The 26,283-nt window shown below is 40.9% G+C and overlaps 1 protein-coding gene across 21 annotated transcripts in view; it reads right to left on the bottom strand.

Annotated features, from left to right (window-relative positions):
• Nucleotides 1–795: 795 nt before the first annotated feature.
• epb41l3b (erythrocyte membrane protein band 4.1-like 3b) overlaps nucleotides 796–26,283 on the bottom strand; it is a 75,910-nt gene continuing 50,422 nt past the window's right edge. For 2 of the 21 annotated variants that reach the window (XM_054755988.1, XM_054755852.1), the window contains exons 10-25: nucleotides 25,893–26,045; nucleotides 25,696–25,793; nucleotides 24,020–24,195; nucleotides 23,624–23,808; nucleotides 22,693–23,277; nucleotides 19,109–19,162; nucleotides 18,858–18,893; nucleotides 14,351–14,521; nucleotides 12,515–12,571; nucleotides 11,085–11,123; nucleotides 10,263–10,313; nucleotides 9,682–9,765; nucleotides 9,199–9,300; nucleotides 5,290–5,370; nucleotides 4,913–5,028; nucleotides 797–2,162 (exon numbers count right to left, since the gene is read on the bottom strand). In XM_054755988.1, the coding sequence (XP_054611963.1) occupies nucleotides 4,918–5,028; nucleotides 5,290–5,370; nucleotides 9,199–9,300; nucleotides 9,682–9,765; nucleotides 10,263–10,313; nucleotides 11,085–11,123; nucleotides 12,515–12,571; nucleotides 14,351–14,521; nucleotides 18,858–18,893; nucleotides 19,109–19,162; nucleotides 22,693–23,277; nucleotides 23,624–23,808; nucleotides 24,020–24,195; nucleotides 25,696–25,793; nucleotides 25,893–26,045 (1,983 nt within the window). In that variant the 3' untranslated portion in view covers nucleotides 797–2,162; nucleotides 4,913–4,917. The other 19 variants (XM_054756014.1, XM_054755866.1, XM_054755842.1 and 16 more) reach the window with 19 other exon arrangements.

The raw sequence follows: 26,283 nt of genomic DNA, 5'->3' as shown, positions 1-26,283 counted from the left end.
CTTGTTTTACCAGAACATGAACAAAATGCTGGTGTCCACAACTCACATTTTGTATTTCAGAATGCATTTCTTTCTACTGTTCTTCCATTATTAACTGAAAACCTGAATGAAAAGCAGACTTGTGGGCGCCTCATGTGGTCGTGGGGGGCTACCTGGTCCCGCGGGCACCACGTTGGTGACCCCTGGTGTATACATTTGTTTTCTACAGCATATCCCGTTTAAATGTATTTTTTTAAATAAACACACCCCACAACTAAGCAATCACATGATCTTTGATCTGCAATAGACATCGAAGGTGTTTCAATGTGTAATAAACTAAATGACCTAAAACATGACCTAAAACGTTTTCCCTATGAATATAAACGAATATAAATGTAGTGCCTTCATACGACATTGTACTGTTTCAATCTTTTTTCCCACCCCCGATACTAAATCTAAACTTGCTTTGTGTGACTGCAGTTTTTTCCTGATTGGATTTTTACCACTTTTCTCATGTTTAATGCCTGTGAGAATAAGAACACTTGTTTGGAAAGGACATTGCATTGTGTTTGAATCAAAGTTTTCTCCTACCAATATACTTCAATCCAACTTTTTAATACTACGCAGGGGGCATTTGTAACCCACAATACATTTTCAAAATCAAAAAGGAAATCACAAGAAAAATTGAAATGAAGCTATTTTTATGAATGAAACGCAACATGCTGTGTATTGGTGCTCATCAAAATTATGGTTAGCGTCCACACCGCCTAGCGTTTTTCAGTTGAAATTATATGGCAAAATGTTGCCGTGGTTTACGTACATCACAAAATGTCCTTAGCTTCTAACAAAAATGGTAACCGGAACCAGAAGTCCAGTCAGGGTCTTTAGCGGTTGCCCAAAACACGCTGTGGCAGCAACGCACAAGACGGGCACCATCTTCCCGTTTTGCCATGAATTTCTTGAATAGTGTTTTTCACTGAATTCAAGGAGTAACTCCTAGGTAAACAGTAAGTGGTGTCCGTGTGGTGTCTCGCTCCCACATCGTGTCACATCTTCAATGAAGGCAAAAGTAAGCCTATATGCATTTGGAATTTTCTGCATTAAGTTAAAATTTTGGGGTTTCTGGAACAGATTAATTGGATTTACATGATCTCTTATGGGAAAAATCGATTGTTAGCATCAGTTTTAATTAGTTTGACATTTTGCAACAAACCACATTTAACACAACTTCATACCATTCAGAAGGTACATTTTAGGTTGCCTTAAGTCGCACAATTTCCAGTCCAGCATCACCATACATTTCCATGTTACAGGAGACATACTGTGGTTAACTTTTTACACTTAAAAATGTAAATATATCTTAAGTGTAAAAACTTTCACATGCAAGATGGGGGGAGGAGACATGAAACTAGAAATGTCAAGTTTCAGTTGTGATATCAACTTTTTATTCACCTGCAAGCGATTCAAAACAAAGACACTGACATCTGCCATGTTGTCATTGACCAATCAGGAGTAGAAGGTGTTGAGAGGAATACTTAGGTGCTCTGAGGAGCGAGGAGGCGCACGGTGGATGGACGCTTAACGCAAAAGTGGAGGTGGAGGATGAGTCGCATGCAGTTGAGGCCTCACGCTCAACCTCGCAGCGACATTGCTTCACCTTGGAGGACCCTGAAAGCCTTTCACAGGTGACTTCCTTCCTTTACAATAAGCCTCGTCTTATTTGAGATTCATGGTTTCCATGAGAACAAAAAAAATACTCAAATAAAAAATGCAGTTCAAGTACAAATGAGAACAATGTTTCTGCTTAGCTATGTTGTATTTGGTGGCCAATACCTGATAAAAACACTGCAGGAAAGTTAAATACTTGTGATGCAAGAATTCTGGAGTGATGACTTCATAAATAAAAAGTTTGCTACAATCGTAATCGTAAAAACGCATTAATGTCATAAGGCAAACTTGCTGCACGCGGGCGTGAAAACCATCTTTTTTTAAAAAAACAGTTTCAAGGATAATCTCACGGTTATGTAATAATGCCACATTGCGGCTGTCGCGTCATGCATTGGTTTTTATTTTTGCAGGTTGGATGGTTGAGACTGGCGGGCAAGCTGCAACATTTGGAGGAAGAGGAGGCGGCTTTCTATTCCTGGTGTCAACTGTAGAATTGTTGGATGTAGCGATTACTCCTGGAAGAGCAGAGGAAACAGGAAGTCAATGTGCTGCCTTTTAAAAATGGGACATTGGGACTGCGACACCCCGCTGTTCACACCTGGTGTGGTTTGGTGTAGTCAATATGCCTCCCAAATGAGGAATGGTGCCAGTCGACCATCTCAAATGTCTATAAAAGCCAATTTTTATGGATGAAATGTGCCATTCTGTGCTATTTAGCTATCATTAACTTGGAGACAATGGAAGGTAAGTATGTTCACACCAGGTCTGAACAGGTCAAAGCACAAACCGGATCCAGTCCAGGGGAACCTCCCAAATCCAACACCACTCAGGCCGCATCGTTCAGAAACTAAAATTTTTGGTTCAAATATGCCTTATCCGTTGTCACTACACATCTTCATCCAGTATTCTCATTGGGTCTTCACAATGTTTTTCTTTTTATGCTTAAAAATTAAGTTAAGTGGCTTCCAGTTGGACTACGTTGTAATATTAACAATGGTGAACTTTTTACACTTGCATGACTGCTAAATGGTTAGAGGTGCAAAACAAACATGTGCAAAATGAGAGTGTAGTGTGCAATGTAAATGTGTTGCTATTGCGACACCGTAAATGGTTGAATTGATGCCAAATTAAGCACAGCGTCTCCTATAGTTGCTGGGTGTGTGGTAACAGCCTTGGCTGTAGACAACCCCCTGATGTATTTTTTTTTACAAATTTACAAATCTTTAGGAGTGGTCTGGTGTGAAAGTCACATGGTACTGTTGTTTACAACCAACTCAACAGCACTATTAATGCTGACTCGGCAGTTGCAACATTGGTGGTGTTGCTGCTGTGTTGTTCAATATACTTGTTCATAAAATGATGTAGCCAAAGAGAACTACGTTTTCCTTTTCCACTTTGTCACGCACACCGAATCATAAAGTTAAAATGAACATTTTGGAAATAACCCCCCTGCCCCCAGATAAATTAGAACACTATAGATTTTCTGACAGCGACCCTGCACCAGACTTCTTTTTTCTGATGGGGAAAACGGTGGCGCCTCCTGGATGGAGAGGTTCCACTGTGCTAGCTTATATCAGCATGAAAAAAAACAAAGAACAGATCTGCTTTGCATAGATGCAGACAGGTGTCGGGGGCGAAGCCGTTGTTTGCTGCTGGTGGCATCAAAGCCATTTTAGAAGTATCGTGTGCAAGCCAAAACAAGCGTTGGTGAGCTCAACTTTTGCTTTAGCCAGATAATTCCACTTGATTGTTAGTTCTGCAGCCGCCTAGCACCGTGTGTGTATCTATGCTGGAGGAACAACCCACATCTGCAAAGGAAACTGTCATGTTAGTACGGGAGTACTAGTACTACATCAAACACACACACTAATGCACTGAGCACAAGCAGAGACAAAGCCCAACATTCTCATGTGGTGAGACACACACACGCGCATGCACATACGTTGCTCATCCCTCAGCTGCCACATTTGGGATTTATTCATAAAAATCAGCAGCTACAGAGCCAAACAGCCAGAATAACTGAAAAGAGGTGTGCTGCACTTAACAGTAGAGGTTGTACCATGCAGCTCCATGCTCACATCCTCAACAACAACCAGTTAGGCCAGGGGTGTCCAAAGTGTGTGAAGCCAGTTTACTGGCCCCGTGACACATTGTAAAAATACAATGAAGCAAGGGCTATGTTCCTGATGTTTAGACATTTAATTCTACACTGTTCTTTTAAAGCACAATTGGTAACAACTGCTAGCTGCTGGTGTTCATTTTATTCTTTGGTTGGGAAAAAAGTGTAGTTTGGAGTCACAGAGGCATGGCACCTTTAAGAAATACACTCGAGAAAATACAGTAATCCATCGTTTATGGCGGTTAATTGGTTCCAACCCCGACCGTGATAAAATCATTTGTTACAACTTTCTAAATACGCTTTTTAACATAAAGAGCCCTCTAGACATGAAATAACACCCCTAGTCACCTTTCACTCCTATTACTGTTACAATATAGACATAAGAGAAAATAAGCCATACAAGACATAAATAGGACATAAAAAATCCAATGGGCTGTATTCAACCACAAATCAGCCATGATTTATTAATATATTTTTGAAAAACTGATACAGTGAAGCTGGGAAATTTGAAGCACCAAATGGCAAGGGAATACTGTTTATGAATTAGTTTTAGCCCCTTTGCTGATTGAGCATAAGGCCCTCGGTGGAAAAGCTTTGGACACGCCTTACATAGGACATAAATAAGACGAACAACACAGGACATGTCCTGCCTGCCAGGACCAGTGATTTATGATGGGATTGTAGCATATAGCGTGTCACATAGCACTAGTTTCCCCTAGGGAGACAAATAACATAAAAGAAGGTTTCTAACTCAGCCACCAGCATGTTTGCAGGAGCCGGTTGAGCAGGAATTTCATTCTTGTAAGGACATAAGGTCAGCTAATCGGTGCAAGGCACAAATAGAAATACCAGGAAGACTAAAAATGCTTAAAAACTACCTCATTTGAAGAATAAGTGCTGTGTTGCATTGATAACCAAGCAGTTGAAGTCTCTGTCCAGCAGGGGGAGTGTTGCCAGCAGATTGCATGAGAATGATGGCATTAGTGTGAAGGTTTCTAGTAGAACATATCATATCCCGCGTGTGCGTGCACTGACAACACGATGCTTGACTACAGAAACAGGACCACCGGGGGCTGATGGGAAAGCGGCATGCCAGAGAGCCGGGCTGGAGGAGAAGCGGGAGTAGGACTGGACTGGCTGGCTTACCTGGGTCAGTCCTCCCCCTCTTCAGGTGTGATCTCTGTCTCTTTATGTACCACTACTTTGGTCACTGACATGTCAGGATGCTGTTCTTTAGCCTCCTTTATGGCCTGAGCCAGAGCCTACGTACACAAGTGCAGTGCCAGAAGTGGGTCAGAGGGGTGGTGCAGGGTGGGGTGTGGGGGGGTGGGGACGCGGGATTTTAGATCAGTAATCCAGCAGGAAAGTCACTACTATTGAGATTTTTAACAAGTGTTAATAAACGTGTTTAGAGGCCACATGCTAGGACCTTTCCTCTCTTCAGTTGGGGTCCTGAGGATCACATAAGTGTTTTATTCAAACGTTATTGCTCAAGTCCAATACAAATCAAAGTTGAAATATACCTCATCGTGGTCGATGTCGGAGTCTCCCGTGATGACAATCCGTTTCTCGATTCTTGTCTCTGAAATCCCTCCTTTCACAGTCTGGAAGATCACAAATCAACACCAGAAAAAATCATCACAGTTCATTTTGGGTACAGTAAGGCAGTGTTTGAGCCACGCCACATATTTGCCACTAGGAAGACCTCGCGATGAACCACCAAACAAAACTGTCAGAAGAAGTATACATGGGTGGTCCTCAGGTTACATACTAGTTACATTCCTATGACGCGTTGTGAGTAAAATTATAATTGTAACATACCTAAATTAAGTCACTCGCACATGGACACACGGATGACATTAAATACAGTAATAACACAAAATACAAGTAGTACCAAAAACCAAAACACCGCTTAGTTATCACTGTCGCTTTCGTAGAAGCAGACGCTTTGTGATATACAGTGGTGCAAAAAAGTTTGTACCCTTCCTGATTATTTTTTTTGCATGTTTGCCACATTAAATGCTTCAGATCAAACGAATGAAATATTACTCAATGACAACACAACTGCCCACAAAATGCAGTTTTTAAATGCAACTTTTTATTATTAATGCAATCAAGCATTTGTGATAACTTGCAGTGAGTCTCTCACAGCGCTGTGGAGGAATTTTGGCCCACTCATCTTTGCAGAATTGTCATTAAGAGGTGGACTTGCTGGTGTGTTTTGGATCATTGTCCTGCTGCAGAACCCAAGTTCGTTTCAGCTTGAGGTCACCAACAGGTGGCCGGACATTCTCCTTCGGGATTTTCTTGGTAGACAGCAAAATTCATGGTTCCATTTATCACAGTAAGTCTTCCAGGTCCTCATGCAGCAAAATAGCCACAGATCATCACCCTACCACCAACGACATTGTACTATTGGTATAATTTTCTTCTTCTGAAATGTGGCGGTACTTTTACACCAGATGTAATGGGACACACACCTTCCAATGAGTTCAACTTTTGTCTCGTCAGACCACAGAGTATTGTCCCAGAGGTCTTGGGAATCATCAAGATGTTTTCTGGCAAAATTGAGACAAGTCTTAATGTTCTTTTTGTTGAGCAATGGTTTTCGTCTTGGAACTTTGCCACACAGGCCATTCTTGCCCAGCGTCTCAAGATTCGCGGTTGTCAATACGGTTCAAGGACAATATTGGTTCATTTAGAACAATATGATCCAAAACGATTCAATTCAGTGACTTTTTAGCCAAAAAGTCAACCGTGTGACTGTGAAATAAATACCTGGATACTGGACAGCGCAGATAAGTTTCCTAGGTTCCCATTGTTTTTTTGTGAGGGAATCAGGTATAAATTACATATGGATATAAACAAGTAAACAACAATTAATGGCAAATGCATTCACATTTTATTTGAATAAAGTGCAACCAACACTTCAGGTTGAATTAACAGAAGGTTAACCTATTCTGCTCTCATTTTCAATATTCAATATATTTTCAATAAAAGTACAGTAAGAGCAACCAACATTTCAACAGTAGGATTACCTGCAGCGTCTGATTTTGTTTTTTTAACATAAATACAATATTAATATCAAAATAAAAGTGTGACCAACATCTCTTCAGGTTGAAGTAACAGTAGGTTTACCTGCTACTTGGTACTGCAAGAGGTGCTCGGACGCTTGCGTGAAATCGCATGGCGCCTTAGTAGGTCACATTGGTTGAAGAGATTTGTCGTGTTGCAGTGGTATTTTACTTGACCTTAACACATATCCTACAAACAGCGAGCGACTTAATTAGAACATCTCCCTATTTGCAAAAGCCAAAGTGTTTCCAAACATTGGCCCTCAATGGTGGCTTAATTATTTCTCGCTCACCGGCTTGTCCTCAGCCATCTATCTATTCGCGATACGTTTTGTTGTCTGCTGGCGTGTGGCGATGACGTCACAGTCAGGCAGACTGAATCAAGTAACGTTTGTCTTTATTAGGGATGAGCAAGTACACAACTATCCGTATCTTTTCACCCATCTAAATGATCCATATCTGTACTCGGAGTGGGAGGGGCATGAACCGGAAGGGGGCGTGTGTCAACAGGAAGTTGGTGTGGCTTAAATCGGTACATTTTAACTCTGAAATTAACATGGATTGATCAGAAGTTGCTATATTTCTTGTTTATTATTCATTTGTGTACTGTGTATGTGTGTAAGTGATCTGTAAGACTTTAATTATTTTTTCATGATCTGTGTGAAGTTGGTGATTCATGCAAACATCCAGTGATGGCAAACAGGGAAATCATCTGTCAGCCTTGTTCACTGTATTTTTCCCAAAAGCACCACGTTCAGTATTACAAGCAAAGTTTCCAACTGACTTTATATCACCAGCCAAATTATAAGCAGGCAGACGAAAAAAAACCCGGCAGTGACTGATAGTGACCGTATTGAGAGGGGTGTAATATTTTACCACGCTTATATACAGTATATAATGTAGTATGTAGCCACACAGGCAAAATGCTTGATGCAGCTGTTGTGCAGGTGTACCTAATGTTGTGGCCAGTCAATGCATGTTACTGTTATCTATGTCTGTGTACCGCCAAATGAAAATGAACAAAATTCTTATATTGTAGGTAAGCACGCCTGTTTTAGGATGATTTCATGGAAATACACAAAAATATATTTTCATGCTACTAAGTGACTGACAGTGACTGACAACACAGCGCTGTCTTGTGAAACGCACCGTGTCCTTGAGGAAAACCTAATAAAGCAGAGGCAACGCCACACGAGCCATTTTCAACTTGCCAATTACACCGTGTACGTGAATGAGGCACCGCTCAGCTCCTCTGTGGCTACAGCCTGCACAATGTGTCTCGGGAGGGGCGGTTGCTGTGTGTGACTGGCCAATCACAGAGCGTGAAGAGTGAATACATAATGAGGATTTTCTTTCATCACGATTACGGATAATGACGAGATGTACTCATTTCATGCTCGTATTCGGCAAAAATGCATTATCCGTAACAGATATGAGGCAAGTGAGGCTTGCAGTTCTTTGGATGTTGTTGTGGGGTCTTTTGTGGCCTCTTCGATGAGTTGTTGCTGTGTTCTTGGGGTAATTTTGATTGGCTGGCCATTCCTGGCAAGGTTCACCACTGTTCCATGTTTTGGCATTTTGTGCATAATGGGTCTCACTGTGATTCGCTGGACTCCCAAAGCTTTAGAAATGGGGAGCAAACTTTTTCACACAGGGCCATGTAGGTTTGGATTTTTTTTCTCCCTTAATAAAAGGTTTCATTTAAAAACTGCATTTTGTGTTCAGTTGTGTTGTCATTGACTAATATTTAAATTTGTTTGATGATCTGAATCATTTAAGTGTGACAAAGATGCAAAAAATAAGAACTCAGAAATGGGGCAAACACTTTGACACCACTGTATGTGAAAAGCCTATTAGTATCAACTTCACTCTTTGCTTTTTTTTTTTCCTCTTACAAAACTATGATGTCAAAGTTACAACTCCCGTTACGTTTTTCGCTTCATATTTTTTTACTTTATTCTTGCATAATGACTGTTGATTTTAAAATTTTTGCTGTTAATTTTTGTGGGTCAATAACAACAGCCACGGGCCACACTTGAGACACACTGCGTAAACAAGTTTTGTGATTTCCGAATGTCTGTGAAGGTGACAACAAGATTGTTGATGGAGCACCGCCTCGTCATCCTTACAACGTTCGCGTAGATGTTACAATAACATCGTTATCCTTAATGATGGTTGCGACAGTGCGTGAGTAGCTACGTCTGTTTCGCACAGTGTATTCTTCCGTTCTAACTAGTTCTCCAGCAAGTCTAGTGTTTACAAACCAAAAATTACGTTTTTAATTTAAGCTTGTAGTCCTCTTCCCCAACTCTACTCAACAATGGTGGCACACAGTTTGTGTTGAGCTTGACCTCTGACCTTTGTGATGTGTGTGGTTGTGGTGGTGCTGGTGGTTTCCGAGGTGATGGTTTGAGCACTCAGCAGCACGCCCGGGTCTGCGTCGCCGTTCATGTCGCCCTGCTGACAAGTCGTACGTTAAATGGTGCACAATAATAAACAAGCCTTTAATCCCAGTTATGATACTGCTAATAGTAAACTTTATTTTGGACATATTTCGCAAGTTACATAAACAAGTTTACACTAACACAGGGGTGTCCAAAGTGCAACCTGGGGGCCATTTGCAGCTGATATTTTTATTGGCCTGCAGCACCAGTTAGCAGTTTTCTAACAGGGAAAGAAAAGGATATGTGTAACAGTAAAGTGGAAAACCTATTCATGTAGTTAGTAAATAATACATGACAGGAGCAGGTCTGATACATTGTAAAATGATAAATACGTGCATAAAAACAATACCTTTGTGAAATAATAGAAGTTTTAATGTAAGATTGCATTAGCACGTACCGCTCCAGACTCGTAGGTGATGGTCTTGGTCTCAGTGTGAATCACAGGAGTCTCTTTAGCGCAGATAGTGTCCTTGTCAGGATGCTGTTGGACAGCAAGGCAACAAAGTTTAAAACACACCCTTGTGCATTTTAATCCAGCTCAGCACTTTACTGTATGTAATCACACTGATATTAATGAAGGCTGCAGTCGGATGAACATCACCTGATAAGTCTCCTTATCAGCATGCACTCATGCATTACAGAGGCTCATCTAGTCAAGGAGACCCATACTGAAAACGCAAGAATTTTAAATACACCAAGTGACCAACTCCTCTTGTATCTACATGTATACTTCTTCCTGTTGGAACCGTCAAGCTCAGCAACCAAGCAACCAACAAGTGTTATCTACCCACAAACTTGTTGCTTCTGGCTGCGTTTCCACTCTGCAGATGTGCTCTACTGCTAAGCCTGACATCCAGCAGCGTCAGCCGCTTGACCGTCGTATGACCTATTTCCCTTCGTACTCTCTTGGAAAACTGCGGCGCACAGCTTCCAGTCTACTGCTGATGCGCGATGATGCAGTCTGGCATGGACACTTACCGCATCTGTCTCCATGGTAACAACCAACTTCTGCTCCGGAACAGCTGATGTCTGTGATGGACAAGAATGACGACAACATGAGGTTATTTGCATGGCAATAACAATACTTTCTAAAAAGGGTAACACTGCTTTAAAAAAGTTGTAATTTGACAAGAATAAAAACATATGACAAAAAAAGCACTAGTTTTAGTGACTTTGAGACTGTGGCTTTTTACAATGAATATTTTACAACAAATAAATTTGGTAATTGTACAAAAAGACCCAGTTTTCAGAAAAGATAAAATATTAATCCACCAAATTTTTAATTTTATGAAATTATCAATTAAAAAGGTATAATAAGACTGTGTTCAGAGGGAAAAAAGGTAATTTTCCGAAAATAACATTGTAATATGATCAGAACGTTGTAATTTTATAGAAGATAATACTTTGCCAGAATAAATTTGTAATTTTACAAGAAAAGTTCAAATGTTATGTGAATAAAATACCTTATTTTATAATGGAATTTGAGGATAAAAGTTAAAATTTAGAGAATATACAATCATGGCTTAATTTTACAAAAAAGTTCAAACTGTACAATAAAGGTTGAAGTTTTCCATGGACAAAAATTCAATTTCATGCGGAAAAAATACAGAATTTTACAAGAATTATACGAACAGTCATTATTTTAAATGGGGGAGAAAAAAGAAAATGATTGTGTCCAAACACTTATTGGACATCAAATCAACACATCAAGGTGCAGTTCCACGCTGAAGGAACGCAAGATTCACAATCATAGGCACTAAGCCATGACAACTCAGCATGTGACCAGAGAAGTGTGGTCACCTTTTCACAAGTGGATGAAGAAACCCATCCAAGAGTTGACTGGAAAGGATGTAGGACATAGGATAAGGAAGGAAGAGAGAGGACAGTGAGAACGGACAAAAGAGTAAACAAGCACAACAGGAGAGAGGACGGGGATTACTAGTTTGGATTGTATGGAATACCGTTGTTATTCATTAAAAGTGTCATCAATGAACAGGTGCTGCAAAGTAACAGTGTCAGCAGGTAGATCCATACAATGTGTATTTTATAGGAGAGAGGAAGAGGGGAGGGGTTGGAGAAAGCCGCAGCAGTGGCGGCGGGGCAGGTGCCACCATCAAGTTGCTGCTTCCAGGGAGCTGATAGCGGAGCTGAGAGAATGGCGCAGCCTGGAAGAACGCGTGACAGCAAACAAAAGTCCCCCTTGGTCTCACCGCCAACTTGTTGCCTTATCAGCATTGGAAGCTGCTAAGTAAGGCAAGTCTGAGCGAGCCAATCCAAACAAACATGGTGCTATCAAAAAGAAGCCTGAGCAACTGAAAGCGGCTGTATGTGAGGGCAAACTGGGTGTTAAGGGACTGTTAGCCATGCACAGTGCTGGATGATGCTCATATTATGATTATTATTACTATTATAAGTATTGTTTGGCTGCTGCTGGAAGGAGGTATGAGGGGAGCGGGCATGGAGTTGCTTTAGTTTTGATACTGTTACCACTGCTAAGGGTGTTGTCTCTGGGAGTGTAATCTGAGCAACATCCGTCTCTGAATGCTCTTGGAGGGTGTCCGCTTTGTGGCAAGGCTCCTCAAAGGTCTTCATCTCCTTCGTCAACACGCTGAAGACCTCAGACTCCTCCGCCTTCACCACCTCCGACACCCAAGAGGCCATAGCCTTCTTGGGCGAGCTGGCAGCTTTAATCTGAGACATGTCTTCCATCAGTGTCTCCATCTCCTTGACAGAGGCACTTCTGGCTTCTATAACCATCTGGAGATGTTCTCTGTCTTCAGCCTCCTTCAAGATGATGAGCATGCCTCTTTTGTCTATGATGGCCTGGGACACTTCCTCCCTGACAGACCCTGGGCTCACCTTTGCCAGAGATTTCTCAGACAACTCCTCCTGGGAGTCTGGGCTTTTCTCCTCCGCCTGCCTGGGTGTCCCGTCCTCGAAAATGTCGTCATCCTTAGTAGTGGACGGGCTAATACCCTGTGGCTCGGAGGCGGGGCTACTATCTGTGCCGCAACTCAGCTGATTTCCTGCCGCCTGGGGAAGACACTTGGCTTATTGGAAAGTGGATTGTTCAAATTAATAAAGTAATCTATGTCACATGTTATGACATAACCATGCAGCTGCTGCGGTTGAGGAGGAGGGTCACATTTAGAGTCAAAAAGAAGACTGCCAGATTTGAGTACAACAAGACACCACACTCAAACATATGAGAAATGGGGAGAACAGTTCACCTCACTGACTTTGGTTTCCTCCTTTCTCGCATTTACAGCAGGTACTCCATCTTCATTCTGCAGAAAGAAAAGAAAAAGGTGAGAAAGACAAACACATTTATAGAGGGCCTAAATGCGGAAGCCATAAGGAAAGTCTGGTGCCACTGATCCAAGTCAGGCAGCGTCATAAAGACCGTAGCTGCAAGACTGCTTGCATTTTATGCGCAGCTTTATTTGCACACCGTGAAACACACATTCCCACCATCAAAGTGTGCAACAAATTCACTTTATATAAAAAACTGCCCCGGCCTTACTGACATATTACCGGTACTAATGTGCTCCATTTTCCACCACCATATGAACACTCCTTGGTGAATCACGCTTTACAAAAAAGTTATTCAAGATGATCTTATGATGGAAAAAATGATCGTTGACTGGTATAACTTAGGTTACCGGTTATATGTATTATTTTCGTAACTCTTTGTAGGCTTTAAAGTAGGGCCGATTGATAATATAGATCAACATTGGTGTGAAAATTATATATTGGTTCATATCAATATTTTTTTCTGCCGATAATATCTGCGCGATTTATCTACAGCAACAAGCTTGCGATTCTCACTTAGCATGCCTGCAGTGTAGAATTATTTCAAAGTTTGGCCTTTGGATTCTAAATGTTTAAGCCAAGGTCTTAAGACAAAAGGTCGGCAGCCAAGAAGCTGAGGAGGTACTTTTTTTTTTTTTTTTATTACCACATAAGTACTAGCTTCGTTACTTTATCAACACCACATAGCAGTCAGGCGGCCAAAGACAAAACAGCACACTTCCGGCCTTCACAATAGAAATTATGCACGTTTGTTAGATGGCATTTTCTTACAAAAATTGCTTCAATTCAAAGTCCATTTTAAAACCACTTTTGTTGAGATCAAATGTTTAAAATAAATACGGCACTTTTTCTGTAACTTGCATTGCATATTGCAGTATTTGTTTTGTACACACAGTGTTTATTTGTGAAATGCATCTGTGGAGTCACAGTTAAAAGCATCATGTCATCTAGGGGTTTCACAAGATCTCGCAAGATTAAAATATGACAAGATTTGTCATTCAGAAAAAAACGGATGTTTTCCTCGTCTCCCGCCTCCAAACAGGCAGGAAGAGAGTTCACACTGAATTTTTTTCAGCATCTTGGTGCATTTTCTATAGAACAACGGCATGAACGTAGTGAGCCCTTTTGTCAGTCACACAGTCTCTCGGTGAGTGGAAGCAGGGCCGCTAGCATACACAGAGTGCAAAAGAGTGTAACATAGTAGAAATCAGTAGATTGCAATATATTGTCACATTTAAAAAATATTTTTTCATTATACTTCATTATACTCCTAAAAGGAATGTTAAAATCTCTTCTCATCTCATAGACCCAATCTCCTGTATCGTCTCACCTTGTGAACTGAGTGTCTCGAGACACCCCTATTCATTACACAAGATGTCACAAGTTTGAGGGAAGATATGCTGCCAATATCGACATCGGCAATGAAGTCTGGACAACACCGATATCCAATATGTGTATAAGTAACTCTCAAGGTGGAGGTTGACTGGAGCATAGGTGTGACAAGGTCTCCAGGTGTGTCCCCTAGTTAGAACCAGTCGGGGTTCCTGAAAAGCATCAAGAAGTGCTTTCTTTTGATGAGTTTCAGTCAAGTTTCAGTCAGGAAACCATTCTTAGCCAGACATCTGCAGACAGCTATGCACTCTGTATGTTATCTGACACCTTTGCCAAGGTAATAAACTGCTCAAGTTCTATGTCTCTTTCATGCATTCTTTCTTAGTTAAGATATAATTTTTTCCACAACTATGTGAGCTTACTTCCTGCTGGTCCAGAGGCTCTATCATAGGCGCCTCGCGAGCCGGGGACGAGGAAAGCCTCCTCTCCCACTCCGTAAGGCCGGAAGCAGCAGCGTCTGTCTCCAGGAAGGAGCGCTTCAGCTCGCTGATGTTGGTCTGGTGCTTGATCATCTCCATGGGGGGCTCAGTGTCCTACAGTTCCCCGGTAAGCCGTGATTAGATGTATGGTGAGGCCGCGGGAATATGCAATGCTATGCAAACTCAATATTGTAAAAAAATAAATGGGTGTAAGAGAAATGCAAACAATGTGGTTGGAGTCAAATGGAGCGAAACTGGTTAGAAGCAAGTATAGCAATTACAGTGCAAACTCTACATTCATTCATTCATTCTTTTTCTATGGCGCTTGTCCTCAAGGGTTGTGGGGTATGCTGGAGCTGAAAGCTTGAGCTTTCAATTTAGAGTCTCCCACTTAACCAAAGATGTATATTTATGGAATGTGGAAGGAAGCGAGAAAACCCACTCAAACACGGGGAGAACATGCAAAATCCAGGTAGAACATGCAAACTCCAGGGAGAACATGCAAACTCCAGATATAAACCCAGATCTTCCAGATCTACTGACTGCGTGGCCAACATATGGCCAACGCCACCGTGTGGCCCTCTACAATAAATTTTTTTTTCCAGGATGCTATTTGCCGGATGTAATTTCCAATAGGAAATCATGTGAATGTAATTAATTTGTTGTAGTGTCAAACTGTCACCATTCTAACACATTAAAGTCTGTCGCTAAACTGTACATTTAATTAAGAATGTAGGAAAAAACTGCAGACATACAGCGTTTAATGAAATGTAACTGTCATATAAGTGTAAAAAGAATTAAGCGTGATGTATACGAACACGTAGCGTTTCAGGACTTACAGGAGGCCTGCTAAGACAAATTAACGCATCATGCTTTTTAGTGTTCTTAATTGCCAGACAAGTGTAAAAAGGCCAACTAAGACAATTAAACATAATTTTTGACATTCTTGAGTGTCATACAAGTGCAAGAAGAAGTTAACCACTGTGGCGTCCAAGGTAATTCAACTACATTCATAACTCTCATACAGGTGTAAGGAAGTGAAATGCAGTACAGTCATCCCTCGTTTATGGCAGTTAATTGGTTCCAGACCTCTTGGAGATCAATAAAGCATCGATGTAACTATAAAGTATCTATCTATCGGATAGGGTAGGATTAAATATTCATAAATGGAATATTTTCATAGAAAAAGCATAGAAAACCTGTTTATGACCTTCTAAAATAGTTTTTCGCAATTGTTAGAGCCCTCTAGAGCACGGGTCACCAACACGGTGCCCGCAGGCATCAGGTCGCCCATAAGGACCACATGAGCTGCCCGCCGGCCTGTTCTAAAAATAGATCAAATAGCGCCACTTACCAGTGAGCTGCATCAAATTTTTTTTGGTTGCTATTCTTGTTTAAATCACACCTACATGTAAACTGGAAATTATAATTAAAAAACACTTAAATGTTTAATATAAATGAACTCTGACCTAGTATAGTTCAAAAGGTCAGTATTTTACATGACTAAAACGTAACGTTTGTAGCGATCATACAAACATGGCGGAAAAAAGTGAGTGTGTGCAGCCAAAATGAGATGACTGACCCCCAAAAAGATGGCAAAAAAAAAAAAAAAAAAAAAATTCACGAATGGGAGGGTTTTTTTTTTTTTTTACCACTGTGAAAGGAACCTGCATGTGTCTCGTTTGCGGTGCGACTGTGGCGACGACAAAGCGGCACAATCAGTGTTGCCAACTTGGCGATTTTGTCACTAGATCTGACATTCCAACTCCCTTGACAACATTTTCTCAAAAGTGACTAACAACAACCCTCGCAACTTTTTCAATGTTTTGGGGGAGTTTTCTAATACTGTGAAAGCACGTATTGTTCTGCATTTTGTGTTCTCACTGATCAGCGGCAGGTGCTGTTGACAGGTTCTTCCCGCCCTAAGGCAGTTACAAGCCACGATGTGGAGCTGTAAGCATCAAAAGTGCAAATGAATTGCTGTTACATATTTTCACCAGAAGAGTGTGCTACTCACAAACCACATCTGTCATGTTAATGTGAGCCATAGAATAAATGTAGCATAATCTGTTATTCGCTGTTCAACTGTGCTAATTTAAAAATGTTCTCAATTGCCAATGTGTGATGGGAGAACTTTGAGAGGCGCTGGCCGGGATAAAATATTACTTATTTGATTTTGATGAAATGATGGACAATTTTAAATAAAAAAACAGGAATCAGGTTTTTTTGTAGTTCTAAATCTACTTAAGGTGTTTTAACTACTTTTTTTTGTCTCTCCTACGAGATTGTTTTCTTCCTACAGCATTTTACATCATATGCAAAATAGACGATGACATCATCTAGCAACTTCTAGCACAGCCAATAAGAGTGGGCACAATGTGGAGAGACATTTCACAATGTCTCACACAAGCTACCATGCTAACTACCCACAGGGCAGCGCACTACAGAAACAGCCTGCGAGTTAAAGGCAGCTTTGTGCAAACAGCAATGTTATTTCACAAGACCGGTTAAAAACTCTCAAAAAGCAACCGAAGCCTCATTTAGAGCTATGCAATTCTTGATTAGGAAAAAGGCCTTTTCAGACGAGGGAGGCTGTCAAAGAAGCAATGGTCCTAATTGCTAAAACTGTACTCGATGACGAGAAATACGAAACCGATGTAATCTCCACTGTCTCCAGTGTTTAACTGGGGGCAACCACAATTTTACATGATTTATTATATGTTATATATACATTATATATATGAAATAACACCCCTATAGTCACCTTTACACTCTTATGAGGGTCGATTTTATGGCATTCAAAAAAAGACTGACGTCAGTCTATCATCCATCTTCATTATGACATTTGTCACTTGATTGATACACAGGACAGCCAGGCTGACATGCATCCGGCGTACACGTACATACTACTACTGCTACCTTTACACTACATTGCACAACTCTCTCAATTTCTGCAGGGACACAAGAGACAGATGCTGCTTTAAGCATAGCAAGTTACCAAGCTAACTAGTTAGCCGCCAATTTATTTATTCTAAACTTAAAGGGTTTGAAACAGAGTGGGGAGGAGGGACAAAGTAAGAAGGCAAAAACGTACCACTTCCACACGGAATGGGAGAACTTTTTTCAGTCTATCATGTTAGACATGCCATGGTTGACTACATGCAGTGCGAAAGTAATGTAAGATCAATGTAACATTACACATACATAGTGACCAAAATAGTCTCAATATTTTTTGACTAATAATTATCAATTTTCCAAATAACATGATAGCCAGCAATGTTTGAACCACGACGTCGCGAGGAACGACTGTCTATTGAAACTCACAATGACACTATGTGTTGCTTGCAGAGGGAGATGACTGCTTGTGAGGTGAGTCACTTCATGGTAAGATCAAATACATCTTAACATTCAGTTTGTTTTCTAATTATTATTGTCCACTTAGCGTCAACTGAGACATGATTTGTACCAAGCGTCCAGCAGAGATGTGTTTACCATCACAATGTATTCCTGTTCTATGGCCATCATCATATTCAGGTCTCGTAGGTCATCATACAAAGCTTCAACCTAACCTTCAGGCATATTTTGAACACGTGTACGCGTAGAGGTTCCGCTGTACAGCAATGATCCAAAAAAAGCAGCATGAAAAACATGTATGGACACACAACACTCCCAAATATCCTGTTAGTGTTACGATTACATTTCTGCAGTTTTATTTCTGAATGAATTTAGTGCTCGCAGTGGGAAACCTGAGATGCTCATATCTGTCCAGGAAACCCAAGACACAGCACACAACAACGCCAAGTCAGCACCGTTAGGATTAATTGTACTGCAGCTCTTGCCATGCCCATTGTCCATCCATCAATTTTCTATGCCGCTTATACTCGCGAGAGGCGGGGTACACTCTGGACTGGTCACCAGCCAATTGCAGGGCACATATAAACAGGCAACCATTCACACTCACATTCATATCTATTCGCCAATTAACTTAACATTCATGTTTTTGGAATATGGGAGGAAACCAGAGTACCATGAAAACCCACACACGCTCTGGAAGAACATGCAAACTCCACACAAAAATGCCCAAGCGGAGATTTGAACCAATCTCCTGACTGTGTGGCCAACATGCCAACTAGTCGGCCACTGTGCGACTGCCATTGTGCACTACGTTTTTTACCAACCTCCAACATCAGATGACTGTGCTTGACAAAAACATTTTCCCCTTTAACTCGCCTTATGACACTATACTGCAAAGAAGGAAACAAACAGGATTTGGAGCTTAAATATATACCATGCTATACACCATGCAAACAAAGCACAAATGGATGGAAATCATCCTCCCTAAAAAGAACACATGACAAGAAGTTGAATGCGAAATGAAATCAGGCAATGGCGTTCACCCTAAAGGGTGTGATGGCAGCAAGCGGTGAGCTCACCAAGGCAAGCGGCGTACCTGAGTGAGCACCTCTGAGTCCTCTTCTGCGTCCGACTGATCGTGAGTGAGTGAGTGAGTGAGGAGCATGGTCAGGTGAGGAGGTGGTGGTGAATGCAGTGAAAATTAAGAGTAATATGTGGAAAAATATGTAGGAAAAGGATGGTAGAGAAGAAAGTGTTTTAAGTGACGAAGTTTAAGTATTTAAAGATGCTTGATGTGTCACATGCACAAACTCAGCAGATGGCTAAACCATGCCTCCACATACAAACCTCCGTGGCCGTCATATCTCCGTCCAGGGCAAAGTCAGTTTGTTCGCTGTCGGTCTACTTTGTCAAACCCAACGAAAGCATTCCAAGCGGCAAGGAGATAAACAAACAAACCCGACATTGTAAAGACTTTTGGCGAAAATCACTACTAGAGTCTTTATAAGCACAGACAGAAACAAAATGGGAATGCACAGGAGGTTGTTTTTATCTCTGTCAAGACCAGGGCTGTCCAAAGTACCACCCGGGGGCCATTTGTAGCCTGCAGCTTTTATTTTTATTTTTTTATAATGGCCTAAGACATATCAAATAAATAAAACATGCCTTACATCAAAATATTACTAAGAAGGTTTAAGAAAAAAAAAAGCATTTTAGTAGAAAAATGTCACAATGTTACAAGAAAATGGTTAAATGTTGAATGTTACAAGAAATCCCATTAATACAGGTGAACATTGTGTTCTGATGTTCCGTGTACTGGTATTTCATAGGTACATATGCACTACCATGAATGATTAAGACTGTACAAAAAGAATAGAGATAAATATGTAGTCACATGTAGCTACAATAAAGGATAACGTCACAGTTACTTTTTTTCCCTTCGCTATGTCTCCCAAGCGTGAGCAGACTTCTGATAGCAGTGCGTCAGAGAAAGGGAGAGTGAAAGTGAAATTAGACATGGTAAAATGCTCAGAAACCAAAAGACAACTGGTCCAAGCTGCTCAAACGCTGCAACTATGATCAAGGATAAATATCTTTAAACATGTGTAAGAATCTGCTCCTATGAAATGGACAGTGATAACTAAGCAGTGTAGCGCTCTCATTATGGACACTTCCTCCTTCCTCTTGCATCTTTTTAATTACTGTATTTTTACATGTCCTTCATGTGTTCTGTGTACAGTGTGAGTGACTACTAAGACATCATAGTCGTAGGAACAGAACATTCGTAGCCCAAGGGCCTCCCGTACCAAAACCTGATAAAAATTTGCTTTATTAAGTAAAGATGAGTTTTTTGGTTTTAGCGTGTTTATACAATAAACAAAAGGCAAATAATATCAATGTGGCCCTTTCACTATTTTAAGGTCGGACAACCCTGTTCAGGACAAACGCTCTCAACAAGGTTTGCCAACTCAAATGTTGAAATGAAATCAAAAAGAGCAAATGAAAGTACTGCAAGTGTAACAGACTCAGAGGAAGTTGAAAACCATCAGTCAGTTCATTTTGGGGTGGAGATTTATGTTTATGTGTATATATGTTGTTTCATTTTGCAGCTGAATTTGAAACCTGACTTTCAGGCCCTCCACCCTCCTCTCCATGCACATTTGACACTGGGGGGGGCAAGATGGTGATGCATCTCTGCATTACATTGTACAGATCATGCCAGCTCCATCCAAGGGTTTGCTCATTTTGATGGTTTGCTAGGGCGGACGTAGAGGGATTGTTTAAATTCTAATGTGCGCTTCTGGGTGCCTTGCAATGCAGAGAGCTGCAGCAAATGCATGTGTTTGCATGCAGTCTGGACAGAATGGAGGCATAGATGAGAAGAATGACCCCGAGACGGGTTAGGCACAAAGCTCTTAAATGGACTTTAGCTAAAGATAGAGGACATACTTTTACTTGTTTGCACTGTGACTTGTTTTGTAGTTGTAAACTGCCACACCACGGCGGCATTATGGTCATAGAGTTAGTGAATAAAGTCTAATAAGTGAAGTGGAACCTCCAAAGTCCAAAACCAAGTTCATCTAGAATATGCCTCATTTCCAAGCATCAAAAGCTTTGATTTAAGTCCACGTAATTTGCCTATTATTTTTTTTTTTTTTGGGGGGGTGGGGGGTTGGTTTGATACCACCACAGAAAAGTGTGACCATAACCATATAACAGGAAATAGTATAGTAGTTACTTTGACATAGGAACGTACCATATGAGCAATACTGCTACTACTACTACTACTAAAAATTTTTAAATGAGTAACTACAGTACTTTTGACTTGTTTTATGATACAGTGCATAGCTTTTTACACTTGCATGACAGTTAAGAATGCTAAAATGATACTTAAAACACTGCCTGTAGAGTTAAAGGGTTTTATGATGTTGGGTTTGAAAATCATACTGTTCCTTAGGACAGTGTTTAAAGAGCCACCCGCAGCTCAATCTAAAACATAACTGAACAACAAAAAAAGCAAAAATGAAAAAGACTTAATTCAGGGGTTTGTGATACAGGTGAAAAAGCGTCTTATTAATATCAACATGGGTCTTCCACTCCCCCCGCCCCATTTTGCTGCTTTTTTAAATTTTCCAAATATTTCAACTTTCTTCTTAAATGTTATATTCTTCTAAACTTTTTCCTCAAAATTGTTTTCCACAAATTACAACTTTTTGTTGTTTCTCATAATACTGAGACTTTTAAAGAAAGTATTTTTTAATAAGTTAATTCTCCTAAAATTGCAATTTCTTGTTAGAATACAACTTTTTTCTCAATATTTTGAGTTTATATTTGTAAAATTACAGCTTTTTTTTCCACTTATGCTTGTTGTAAATTTTCTTCTCGTAATTATGACTTTATTTCCTTAATATTTTGACTTTATTCTTGTCGCATTCTAACTTTTTTCGTGACCTAGTTTTCCAAAATGTAAAACTTTATCTGTTGTTTCTCATGATGACTTAAAAAAATGTCTTTCATATTTCAATGGTATGCTACTTACATTATTTTTCTTCATAATATTACAAGTTTATTCTCGTAAAACTGTTGATTTTTTTTCGTGTTGGAATACTACTACAGCTTTTTATTTTCATATATGCTTTTTTAAAATACATTTTCCAACTACTTCAACTTTATTCTGTAATTTTTCTTCTTGTCATTTTGACTTTATTCCCATAACATTTTTACTTTATTCTTAACTTTCTGCAACCTAATTTTCCAAAAACTACAACTTAATTTGCTGTTTTTCATAATGCTACTTCATAAAAACATCTTCCTTTTATATTTCAATTTTATGCCACTAATTAATTTTCCTCATAATACTACGTTGTTCTCATGGAATTATGACTTTTTTCATTCGAACACAACTCTTATTTTTACTTTATTCTTGTAAAGTTGCTGCTCATCATTCCATTTTGCTGTTGTTTTACTTTAGATTTGTTGTTAGATTTTCAGAATGTGCCGCAGGCTGTAAATGATCGCTGAATCGCACACCCTTGGTGCAATTAATGGGAACAAGTAGAATGTTGGTACTACTACTCATAATAATAATAATAATAATAATAATAATAATAATAACCAGCGACGAAATGGATTGTGTTGGGCTTTGGGGTTCCACTGCAGTACAAAAATAGCCAAGTGCGTTTAACCGTCTCATTAATGTGGGTTCAATACAAGCCAGTCAAACATGAAATAGTGAGACTTGCATCTCATGATGAGGATGCGGCCAACGTGATGAAGAGCGCAAGGTTCTGAAAGTACGACAGACACTGGGACCAGACAGTCACCAAGTCGGCTCTGGACTGGCGACATAGCAGAGCTTGATAGGACAGCGTAGGGGCTTGTAAAGCCAGAGAGGCGGCTACAGAAACACACACACACACACACTCACACACCTCCTCTTCCTCTGAACTGTCATGGTCATGGTAGCCCTGGGCTATGCAGGCGGTCAGGGAGGCTGCCTTGGGCTCCAGGTAGCAGAGGCACAGCGCCAGGGGGAAGGAGAGGGTGAGAGCGTAGGGGACGGAGAAGGAGGTGGACAGCAAGAAGAAGAAGATGAAGAGAAAGCAGGGAATGAGCGAAGGAGACTTGATGGGTATGAAGTTCTGCGCGCACTCCGGGAGGAAGCGCATCTCAGACAGATCGGGGAAGCTGATGTAGCCATCCTCGTCCAGGATGGCCGACAAGTCGGGCAGGTGCAGTGAGAAGGAGAAAAGCGTGCCACCACGCGCCTTGCCTTGCTCCAGCCGCTGCTTGCGGGCCGACAGCAGCAGCGCCCGCTCCTCCAGCAGGGCCTCTTTGCGTTCCGAGCGGGCCTGCTGGCGACGGTGGCCGCCATTGTTCTTGGCCGGGCTAACCGATGAGGCCCGTTTGCGCGTGTTCTCCCTGCGTCGCCGCCGTACTTTAGTTGATGACAATGGAGATGAAGGGAGTGAAAGCTCAGACCTGAGGGGGCTGGTGGTGAATACACGGGGTGAGCGCTGATGGAGGGATGTGTTTGTGTGTGTGGGGAATCATGGGAAAGAAGGCCAATACACATGAGCACATCAAAGTAAAGTGTGTGGTTAAAAGGACGGAAGGAGGTGGGGGGTGGGAGTGAGGTGGGGGGAGCAAATTAGAATTAGTAAAGCACACAGAAGATGAAAAGCCAAGTTTCCTGCCATGGGTCAAGCTAAAAGCAAGTCAGATATTTCATTCAGCCACGAGTAAATCTTAGAAACTCAAAATCTTAGAAACAACTTAAAATGTTCGAAGTTAGTCGCAGGAGCTGGACAGTCAAATGAAAAATCACCCCTGAAAGCTTATTTTGTCTCACGCGGCACTTACCTTTATTTCCTGTCTGAGTGGCGTTGTGGCAGCAGCCCCTTTCATCTCCATAGTGTCCCCACGTGCGTGCTCCTGCTCCGCCTTCTCTTCCTCCGCTTTCTTCTCTGTGGTGACTGTGGTGATGATGTCTCCCCTGGCTGCTCCGTCACTGTCCTTCAGAGTCTCGTGGTTCTCCATGATGGGCGCTGTAAGACGCCAGGAAAAAGCCAGACTGGAGTCAGTGTGCATTTATGGACACTTTAGCAGCACTGTGGCTTCCTTGGTTCCTGTTCTGGTTTTAACTGATTGGCTGTAGCTATAATGGGATTGAACATTCTTTTTTTAATTAAACTGGATCAAAAACAAACAAACAGCACTTGAGTGAAGGTTTAAATGGCACACAAGGGTCCACCTCACCTCCGTCCAAGCTGCGGGACATGGTGTAACGTTTACTGGCCGAGCGTTCGAAAAAGGGGGCGGGTCTAATGATCTGAGAGCTGGCACGGCGAGTCTGAGCCTGCGTCCTGCCGCTGTAGCGGAACTTGGAGCCCATGGTGAGGAACTTCTTCGGAGGCGCCTCGGGGGACACGAGTCTGCCACAAAAGACATGCACACAGTCTTGGCTTACAGCATTTTTAAACAAATGGACAATTATTTGTGCCACCTTTGTTACACCTTCTGGTGTGAGTTTGAAAAGTTCATTAATTTCAGTAGATCAATTCAAATATTCAAACTCTTATACATTGAGTATACACAGTGAAATAGGCCAAATTTCAAATTTTAGAGCTAATACCCCAAATTCAGTATGAAATGTTGTAAAAAAAAAAAAAAAAAGTCAAAACAAGTTGTAACCTCCTGGCCCTGTTAAATTTGAACTGAACTTCCACAATCAAACTTTGCACGGTATTCTAATGCAGGGGTGTCCAAATTCCAAAAAGCCCAGGGGCCATTTATGGCCCACGGCTGTGTTTTGTCGGCCCTCAGCACATTCTAAAATGCAATTAAACAAAAAAATGAAGAAAAAAAACAGCAAAAATGGGGGAAAAAAAGCAGCAATTTTTTAAAATTAAGACAAAACATTATGAGAATAAAGTCATAATATTAAGAGAAACAACAGCATAAAGTTGAAATATTGAAGGCAAAATATGTAATTAAAATAAGTTGTAATATTAGGAGAAACAAAAAAAGTTGCAATTTTAGGAAAATTAGGTTGGCTACAAGATATAATATTCCAATAATACAGTTAGAATATTATGACAGTAAATTACAAGATAGAAGATACAAGAAGAAAGTTGAACTAAAACAAAAAAGCAAAAATAAAATAAAAGTCATTCTATCATGAGAAACAAACAAAAACAATAAGCTGCAATCTTAAGAACATTATGTTGGTTAAATGTTCTAATATTTAGATACAGCCAGGATATTGTGAGAATAGTCATAATTTACAACAAGATAAGAGGCACGCACAAGAAAAGTGTCATGGAAAGTTCAGACTAATAATACGCTTTGTCATCGGTAACACAAAGCTGAGATGCAAACCGATTTTTTCTTTAAATATAAAAAAACATCTCCGCACATCTCCACGGGATGGGTTGGTTTCAGCACATTCTAAAATACAGTGAAACAAAAAACAGCTACCACTGGCTTGAACAGGCAGCGCACTGCTGCTACCTAGCCGGAGGCTTGTGTGTCGTTCAAGCATGAATACCTTGCATTGAAGACACTGATACTGAAAGTTGCCTCAACCTGCCCGCACTTTAAGAAGCACTGACTTAAACTAAGACAAAACTTGTTTTCATCTTATAGGTGACTAAGTGTGCTACTATTCATGTGTTATTAGTGTTATTAGTATCAATGCTTCAACTTCTCATCGCATTATGCCTTGTTACTGTAATTTTTTTATTCATTTGTGCCGTGGGACACTAAAAAAAATGAGCTGAGGGCCACAAAGTGCACTTTAAAAAACAAACCCTGTCTGAGGACAATTGCTTTGAACTTAAGACACCGGTTTGTTCCACCTAAGAACATGAATCCAAGAACATGAAGAATAAATGGAGATTCCCAGTGGATCAAAGCTAGTTTATTAGCCTTACCTGAAGAAGGTGTGGTGTTCCACACAAACCTTCCACAGTCGCTTCGCTGCACGGTGGTTTGGAAGCTTGAAGCCGATGGTGCTTTCAAACTGCTCGAACTTGGGAGCCGCATCGCAAAAAATTCAGGTTAGATTCACTTAAAAAAAGGTGCAGCACTTTTTAAAAAACTTATTATACAAATTCAAACTGTTGTTTACCTCGCCAGGCCTGATTTTGATGTAGAAGTTGTTCCTCTTGTAGGAGATCTTGAGGATTTTGGGCCAGGCAAACCTATTGATGCGCAGCCTGTCCCTGTAGATGAGGAGGCCACTGGCGCACACTCCCAGCATGATCTCCACACCCTCAGAGTCCTGAGGACAACACATGCCAGGGAATCACAAAGCAACCTCCAAAAAAGACACCAGTGACTCAGGGTGAAGCAGGCAGGTGGTGTGGAGTGAAATAAAGCGCATGGTTTTCTTCTACCTATGCAAGGGGCTTCTAAGCAACAAGTGAAGTCTTAGGCAGAATGGCGGACGATATTAAGCTCGCTGCAAAAACATGACATCAGGTGAAAGCAATCTGCGAGGGAAGAGCCCATCCAAAGCG

This window comes from Dunckerocampus dactyliophorus, chromosome 2, assembly GCF_027744805.1.
Source record: "Dunckerocampus dactyliophorus isolate RoL2022-P2 chromosome 2, RoL_Ddac_1.1, whole genome shotgun sequence".
NCBI lineage: Eukaryota > Metazoa > Chordata > Actinopteri > Syngnathiformes > Syngnathidae > Dunckerocampus > Dunckerocampus dactyliophorus.
This window is presented reverse-complemented; position numbering and strand designations above follow the sequence as displayed.